Source organism: Lutra lutra, chromosome 4 (assembly GCF_902655055.1).
Source record: "Lutra lutra chromosome 4, mLutLut1.2, whole genome shotgun sequence".
Lineage (NCBI taxonomy): Eukaryota > Metazoa > Chordata > Mammalia > Carnivora > Mustelidae > Lutra > Lutra lutra.
Window position 1 is genome coordinate 111,430,268 of NC_062281.1, and position 9,311 is coordinate 111,439,578.

The 9,311-nt window shown below is 40.1% G+C and overlaps 1 protein-coding gene across 1 annotated transcript; it reads left to right on the forward strand.

Annotated features, from left to right (window-relative positions):
- The first annotated feature begins 526 nt into the window (after positions 1-526).
- On the forward strand, positions 527-1,357 carry LOC125098885 (S-phase kinase-associated protein 1-like). Its single transcript, XM_047728111.1, has one exon. It carries the CDS (start codon positions 562-564, stop codon positions 964-966), a length of 405 nt encoding a protein of 134 aa, XP_047584067.1. The 5' UTR covers positions 527-561; the 3' UTR covers positions 967-1,357.
- The last annotated feature ends 7,954 nt before the right edge of the window (positions 1,358-9,311 follow it).

Here is a 9,311-nt window from a genome sequence, read left to right on the forward strand (position 1 = left end):
AGAAAATAATAAGGAAAACAAAATGCATTTTTAGTCCTGTATTTATTGAAAAATATCTTGTGCAGTTCAAACCTGAGTTGTTCAAGGGTCAACCATATATAGTTTCCTAGGTCCCTCCCAGAATTACCCAATTTCCAGAACAGGGGGGTGAACTGGGAGTTCGCATTTTATGTCTCCTTGAAGATGCTTATGTTCACAGAAGTTTGAGAATCATTAAGATTGTAGAGAAATATCATTAGCTCCGACTGCAGCAGTCTGGGTCTGGGTGGCCTGAAAACAGGAGAACTGAAATCAGGATTAAAATAGAGTAGCCTCCAACCAATCCTTTCTTAGTCGGGAAACCAATCTTTCAGGAATGCAGTTTAAAAAATATCTTCAGCGTAGTGGCCTTGTTCTCCTTTTTTCTCTCCACGTTCCCGAGGCCGCTGTGTTTTTATCAGCCTCCGACCCGCAGTCGGCCTGAGACCGAGCACCACGCCTTCAATTAAGTTGCAGAGTTCCGATGGAGAGATATTTGAAGTTGATGTTGAAATCGCCAAATAGTCTGTGACTATCAAGACCATGTTGGAAGATTTGGGAATGGACGATGAAGGAGATGATGATCCAGTTCCTCTACCAAATGTTAATGCAGCAATATTAAAAAAGGTCATTCAGTGGTGCACCCACCACAAGGATGACCCCCCTCCTCCTGAGGATGATGAGAACAAAGAAAAGCGGACAGATGATATCCCTGTTTGGGACCAAGAATTCCTGAAAGTTGACCAAGGAACACTGTTTGAACTTATTCTGGCTGCGAACTACTTAGACATCAAAGGTTTGCTTGATGTAACATGCAAGACTGTTGCCAATATGATCAAGGGGAAAACTCCTGAGGAGATCCGCAAGACCTTCAATATCAAAAATGACTTTACTGAAGAAGAGGAAGCCCAGGTACGCAAAGAGAACCAGTGGTGTGAAGAGAAGTGAAATGTTATGCCTGACACTGTAACACTGTAAGGATTGTTCCAAATACTAGTTGCACTGCTCTGTTTATAATTGTTAATATTAGACAAACAGTAGACAAATGGCAGCAGCAAATCAGTTGTTTAAGCAGAATATTGTCCTCCTCGCATGTGTAGTTTGAGTACAGATTCCAAACTTATGGCTGAGTTTCTTCTAGTACGATCAAAAGTTTTTTTTCTTTGCTCTAAATAAACCTGAACTGTGAGTTCTCTGTAGAAGGTGGCATTTTGGGCTTTCCCTCTCTTTGTAAAGCGATTTCTGCCTAGTTTATTGTCTAGTTAACTTTAGTTTAATGACCTTTTAAAAGTTGGCATTGTAAATAAAACAAGTTGAAAAAAAGTTTTCTGAAATAGAATTAACAACGTATTATCTTTATTCATGAGTTGGAAACTGGAAAAAGGCTACTTGAGGTAAATGTTTTGAGTGGGATTATTAGGGTGTCTTCCAGCTTCCTGGAGTCAAGGAGTACCACTGGTATTGATTAGCCTGTATGTAGCAGGGCTCCCTTAATTGGATCTAAGGACTTGTTTTTGCATTTTTAATTCTCAGCTTTGAATATGTTGGCTAGAAACCGAGTTACTACTAAATTTGTGGTTCGGGGGGAAATGTAACTAGCCAGTCTGTCAGCTTTTCGATTAAAAAAGACAAATAATCAAAAAAAAAAATCTTCAGTGACCTTTATAATTTATTTCAATGTATTATTCCAGATACATCACATGGAAAAAAGGAAAAAATTGAAACAAATAGCATATATATATGTGTATATATATATATACATACATACTACCCTAATTCCCATTAGACAGTTTAACATTTTGACATATTACCTTCTCGTTTTTCTCTTTCTTTTCTTCCTTTCTTCTTTTTCTTTTTTTCCTTCTTTAAAGAAAGCTGCCTTTTCCTAATGTAAGGACGACTTATTGGTCCGAAGCAATATTTTGTCAAACTTCCATTAGTACAGAGACAGTTATACTGGCAGAAGCGTTGTGGTCGGGGAAGGCAAATCCACACCTGAGTAAGTTCTTCCAAGTGAGGACAAAGTGCTGCCTCCATTGTGATCCACCTGCCACGAGGTGGTTTTCTGGTCTTTCTGGGGTAAAGGCGCGGTCTAGAGGGCCCAGTGTCAGTTTCTGCTCTCGGTAGGTCAGTCACTCAGCAGTGAGGATGGCTGGCCCAGCTCTGGCGAGGCCCATGTTTCACCTCACCCTCACCATTGTGGCTTCCGAGCAAGCACTAAGGCAACTGCAGAAATATGCTGACTGTCATACACAGACAAGTTCACTCTGTCTGCCCGGGTACTGAAAGTCTCCTCACTGTGGATGCTCTCTTGCATACTATCCACGTGGGGCACGATTTTTTTTTTCACACATTATGGTCATTCTGAAAGTCTTGTCCATGTGCCTCTCCCTTTATCTTTTTTGCTACCATCTGCCATATCTTTGTTTTCTGAGTTCCCAACATTTCAGCCAAATTGCCAATCACTGTCCACGATCAGTTTACCGATTCTTCTGGCCATCTCTCAGTTCAGACAATCAAACACATTGCTCCAAGTTCTGTGCGCTGGGAGGATCTCCCATCAATACTGCATCACTGGACCACTGCAGAATGGGGCTGAGATGCTGCTTCAAGATGATGCCAACACATTGTGCAAAACTACCTGTAAATGAGGCTTTAGCTTTTTCTTCCTCAGAAACTACCTACCCCCCTTCAAGGTCATAGGTTGGGGAAAGAGACAGCCATGTAGCAAGTGTAGGTGTGCAGGAGGCTGAATCAGCTCTCATGCAACGAGCTTCTATTCAGGAGCTAGCCTCACTGTGCATCTAATCTCATTTATGCCGTCTCTACTTGATGTTGGATTGCTGATACTGTCAACCAACCTTGTATCTTGGTGGGTCAGGAAACACCCAGTTCATCTTAGCTTAGGTTACATGATCTCCAAATGTCCCAGATCAGTTCAGTCTCTACCAGGGCCCAGTAGCAAACCAAGAGTGGTTTCTGAAAAAGTAGTTATCTATTCCAAAACCCTAACAGCCGGGGTTTCTGGTAGCATGACTTTTGTAGGTAGCCTCTAAAATGGCCTCCAATGATCCCCACCTCCCGCTTTCCATGCCCTTGAATCATCCTGGCACCTTCGGTATCCCCTGGACTAATGGCTTTGCTTTTCATTAATAGAATAGGGCTGAAATGAGGGGATAGCACTCCTGCGATTAGGTTATAAAGACTTTGGCTTCCATTTGGGGAGCTTTCCTCTGCTCGCTCTCCCTTGCTTCCTCTCTCTCTCCACTCATATGGAGAAAACAAGCTGCCTTGTTGTGAGAAGTCCTGTGGGAAGAAGGCCCATGTGGCATGGCAAGGAATTGAATGAAGCCCTGTTTGAAGCCTGCCAACAACCATGAGTGAGGTTGAAAGTGAGTATGTAACTCCATGCCAGTCTTGAGATGCCTGTAGCTCCACCCAGTGGCTTGGCTTGACTGCAAACTCATGAGATACCATGAGCCAGAACCAACCCTGTTAGGCTGATCCTATGTGCCTGACAAACAAAAATTATGAAATAATGTTTGTTGTTTTAAGCTGTTAAGTTTTGAAACAGTCTGTGATCCAGCAAAAGATAAATATAATGGCTATCTGAGGACTTACGCATGTTTTACGCGATACTGCTTCTGATCAGGGAACTCACCTCTCCCATAGAGTGTGCTGGTCTTGCCAGGTATGACATCCCTCAGATGCAACAGAGCTGAAGATTCAGTTACAGTGCCAGTTGGGAAAAAACACTCTGAAAAGTTCGAGTACTATCCCATAGAACGTGGGCTATTCTTGGGACCAGAGACAAATATGGGACACTCTTCCTTCCACAGCCAGGATATGTGGATAAAAAGAAGTAGAGAGAGCGGCTCCCCCAGTATCATGGTCCATTATAATCTCCCAAATTTTGTTTCCCATCCCTGAAACTCTGATTGTTGCTGGGTTAGAGGTTTTCATCCCCCAGAGAAAAATGCTTCCGCCAGAGGTTGCAACAATGGCACCAAAGAATTGGAAAATGAGAATTTCACTGGCCACGGAGAGCTTCACTTGCTATGGAAATAACTAAGGAGGGATCATTGCTTTTGCTGGGGCAATTGGTCCCAATTACTAAGGGTAAACTGAGTGGCTGCTCTGACACTAGACACACAGAAGGACAATGTCTGGAGCCCAAGACCTTCTCTGAGGCACTCAGAGTATTCTCTAACCCAGTAGTAGTAAAAGCTATGGTAAAACTACAGCAATACATGAGACAGACCAAAAAGTTTTAGACCCTTTGGGAAGGAGGGTGGGGTTTGGATGACCTCCACCAGGAACAAAGCCCCGACTGGCTGCCGTGCCCTTTGAGGGTTAAGGGAACAGAGTGTATAGCAGGCATGAGCACACAGGACTGTAGAAGTTATGGAAATGTTCTTCCTTGTTTGTCACGTACATACTGACGTATATTTACTTACTTCTCCTCTTTAGTTTGAATAAGGAGTACTCTTGGTGGTTAACTTTACAATTTACTCTATATGTTATAGAATATTCAGATGTGATTCAATAAAATAGAAAATAACACTACTCAGAGACTGCTATGGTGACTGCTGGGACTTTGGGCCTCTTTTCTGAGGAAAAAGATGGAAAAAACTTGGTAAAAGGGATGGTTGTATCTTGCTACGCAAAAGCAAAAAGACATTAATGTTGTTGTAAGACAGAAACACGTAAATGGATAATGAATGACCAAAATGATAGATCTTGCTATTTAAGGTCTCTCAGCTCCAAGTATACCTTTCAAAGCTCTATCCAACTCTGTTTTTGTATGTAAATTATATAATTTCCAGACTCCTATGCCCACTGGCTTCTGGTTTGGTTCCACAAAAGGGAAAACTGGGTGGAGCATGGAAGACAGATGAGAGGAAAAAACTCTTCCTTCTAGTTCCTGTCAGGCTTGCTCCAGCAACAGCGGCCCTGCCACATAGTCTGCAGTGCCTCCTTGGCAGCAGGAATATTCGCCCCACTGTGCTCCCTCACCTGCAGGGCCAAGCCGTGGGCACCTGTCTGGGGGCATCCTTCTCCTTGAGAGTCTACCAGCTGCAATGCTCCTGCCATCTCATCACCAGCTAAAATGTACCCCTTCTTAAGAAATCTGATCATCAGCTCCAAGAGAATACCTCCTTCAAACTCACAGGCTCTGGTGACACCAGTTGTATTAGTCAGGGTTCTCCAGAGAAACTTATACACACATGTACAAAGGAGAAAGAGAGAGATTGATGGAGGCTGAGAAGTCCCACAATCTGCCATCTGCACACTGGGGACCCCCGAAAGCCAGTGGTGTAGTTCAAAGGCCTGAGCTAAAGAGCCAATGGTGGAGATTTCAGTCCGGACAAGAAGACCTAAAGACTAAGAGCGCTAAGGACAGGAGAAGATTGATGACCTGGGGCCAACAGTTAGGCAGAGAGGGAATTCAACCTTCTATTGTTGTTCTATTGTTGTTGTTCTATTCAGGTCTTCAGTGGGTTAGATAAGGCCTGCCACACTGGGAAGGACCCTCTGCTTTACTCAGTTCACCAAATCAGATGCTAATCTCTTCTGGAAATACCCTCACAGATATACAGAGAAATAATCTTTTACCAATTACCGGGGCATCAAAATTTTTCATCCTAAGTTTCAATAGTTATAGCAAAAAAATCTCATTTCATTTTATAAATATGGCCATTTTCAAATAAAACTATTCCATCACTTTCAAATTTGTCCACTGGACTGATATCCACTATCTCCAATAAAAGAAACACATTCCAATTCTCTCATAATTTTATATTTTTATGCTTAAAGGTTTACCTTGTCCTATTTCTCTGCAATAAAAATATGCATATTAATTTGCATTGCTTTAAAACATTCAGAGAACAAAAGACTCTTAAAAGTGTTTTAAATTTATCCTGGCTTGATTAATTACAATTCATATTACTATAAAGATAAGCCTTACAAATGTGTTTTGAATGTAAAAGTAAAATTTAATGGATGTAGATCTCTTAATGAGATTGATTGCTAGATTTTTTTGTTTGTTTGTTTTTAAGATTTATTTAGGGCCTCCTAGGTGGCTCAGTCACTTAAGCATCTGCCTTCAGCTCAGGTCTGATCCTGGGGTCCTGGGATAGAATCCTGAATTAGGATTATAGCTCAGCACAGAACCTCCTTCTCCCTCTCCCTCTGCCCCTCCTCCTACTCATGCACTTTTCTCTCTGTCTCATTTTCTCAAATAAATCAGTAAGATAAAACTAAATAAATGAAAAATAAAGATTTATTTATTTGAGAGAAAGAGAGAGAGAGAGAGAGGAGGGAGGGGCAGAGGGAGAGGGAGAAAGAATCCCAAGCAGGCTTGATACTCAGCACAAAGCCGACTCAGGGCTTGGTCTCACCATCCTGAGATCATAACCTGAGCCTAAATCAAGAGTCATACACTCAACTGACTGAGCCACCCAGGCTCCCTGGTGCTGGCTTTGTTTTGTTTTTTTTTTTAAAGTAAGCTCTATGCCCAATGTGAGGCTTGAACTCACAACCCCAAGATACATGCTCTATCGACTGAGCCAAACAGGCACTCCAGATTGAAGCTCTTTTTTAAAAAATTAGAACATGTATCTGTGGTACTGAGATGAAGCAGAGCTCACCAGAAATCAATTGCAAAACAGGTTACTGAGCAAGTGTGGAGCTAAAAATCTATATATTAATAATTATGAGCATGTTTCCAGAATGTTAAAAATGTAGAGATGCTAAAATACACTCCATATGGTAGGAATGAATAGAAAGCAAAGAAGTAACTGATAATTCCTACTAAGCAATAAACTCCCAAAGTTTAAAAAAACAAAAAAACAGATTTAAACTTTCTAGTAGCCTCTAGCAAAGCTAATGAAAATATTTCTCCTAACAATCAGAAAAATGTTTTATTTAAAGATGTAAGGTTGATTTATAGGAAGTAAATACTGCTGCTTTCACCTCCTTACTTAAAATCATGCAACTATATAAAATAAGATGCAAGTTTATATCTTAGTTTGAATAGGATTTTCAGAGACTAATATTTCAAATTGTCCCTTTATTTGGTACCTTGGAGATTTTCTTATACTCTGGGGAATGCACTGTTGTAAAAATAGGATGGATTTAAAAAATACACTTTTCTTTTGTAAAGAGTTAAATGGTAGTTTTGAGAAATAAGCTAAAAAGGAGAACCTGCAAAGTCCTTCTTTGACAGCAGGCAACTCAATTTTAGGTGGAAGTATGTATTTTAACAGAGAAATTTAGAAATAAAAAACTACTGTCATCTCCAAACTTGAAATTCATGGGAAGGCTCTGTGAAACTTCAAGCCACTTGAAGGCTACTGGTTTAAAAAATATTCTTGACGACCACTGTACATATAGCACCAAATCAACAAAATTACTTGTATTAAGAGGTCTTAAAAAACAGAAAAAAGAAATATCTGAAAGAGACTTTAAAACACAGAAGTAGAAACAGTAATACAACTTCCAACTCAGGGACAACAGTCTGTCTTCCCCAACATTACTGCCAGCCCTGCCTAGCACTATGACTAGCACATTGCAGGAGCTTAATGGATAGTGAATAATAGCATATAAGCAAAGTAAATATAAAAAGAACAAGAAGGGGGCACCTGGCTAGCTTATTGGGAAGAACATGTTTGACTCGGGGTCCTGAGTTTGAGCCCCATGTTGGGTGTAGAGAGAACTAAAAACATAAATAAACTTTAAATAAATAAATAGGTAAAACAGGAAGGCATCAAGACAACAACAGAAATTAAATTACAAAGGTAGAGTGATTGACAACAACAAACAGAGTTAGTAAAGAAAATGCACATAGCATTATTAAGATTATAAAAGAAAAAAAATAAAACCAACAATGAGAGTGGGGAAAAAAGAGAAAAATAATTTTCTTTGGGAAAAATAAATAGAAATTCAAATCACTTCTAGGACATTGCAAAAATTTCTTTGCAGTCCAACCTTCATTTTACCCGAGCTGAGGCTCAAAAACAGTGACGCATTGAAGCCAAGATTAATCATAAACTCATCATGTACACAGCTGACCTTAAATCTCTCATTACAAAATTCCTAATTTCATTTTTTTTAAGATTTTATTTATCTGAGAGACAGAGAGAGTGGGCGCTCAAGAGAGAACAGGAGTAGAGGGAGAGGGAGAAGCAGACTTCCTGCTAAGCAGGGACCCTGACATGGGGCTCCATCCTAGGACCCAGGGAATCATGATCTGAGCCAAAGGCAGTCGCTTAACAGACTGAGCCAACCAGGAGCCTCCAAAATTCCCAATTTCTGTGTTCCAGCCTCCTATTTAACCCTGCCACATGCCTTGCCAGAAGCAGCAAGGGTCATGTTACCCTAAAGACCCATTAAATTTATCACAATCTCTCCGAAAACTACACTAAAAGTACAGTTTTACTCTAACATAGAAAGACACTCCACATCTCATTTGTTATAGAGATGAGCTCATAAAATTCATCTACTTCATGACAACATAATCAGCAAGTGATACCATCATCACATCTTCAGAGCAAATTCAACCCAACCATCTGAAGCCACACAAATCACCGATATCATAATCATGATTATATACACCGGAGTAATGTTTTTCATTACACTGTTCTCTACAGACTAATTCAGCACTTTCTGAAAGTATTATAATACCATCCCCGGGATCCATATCTTGGACTCTGTTTTAATCCTCCCTGGATAAAGTCCAAAACAGAACCAAGTTTAAAAGACTTCCTCACTGTATTACAGGACAGCATAGTTAGCTGATAACACCAAACCAGTGTCATCTAAGTCACAACCTCAACTGCCTGCGGCAACCAGGAAATAATCTCAGTGAGGAAGCCAACTAGGTGTAAGATAATAAAGTGTGATGAAAGGCACACTATGTTCTAAAGGTGCTCTATTATTTTTTAATTAGATTTTGAGTCTGTTGAATGTTTTGAAAGCCAAACAAAAACATACCAAGGCTGAAAATTTGGACAAATTTACTAGGGTTCAAATTTTGCAATCCTCATTGTTAGATTTTAAAACATTCCACAGATTCAAAATCAATATTTACCAAATGTCCGTTGTAAAGAAGGTACACATAATTTGAGAAAGTGCTTATTAAATGTTATTGTTGACACAATAAGTACTTGTGCAAAAAGTTGCCTCATCATACTTTAATTAATGTTCTGGTAAAGTGATTAGAACGAGATCCAAATTACAGACCAAATCTACATCCCTGACTTAATCTATTATATAAGAAGAAAAACACACTT

Coding starts and splice junctions, on each gene's coding strand:
- LOC125098885 (XM_047728111.1), top strand. CDS start 562: ATGTTGGAAGATTTGGGAATGGACGATGAAGGAGATGATGATCCAGTT.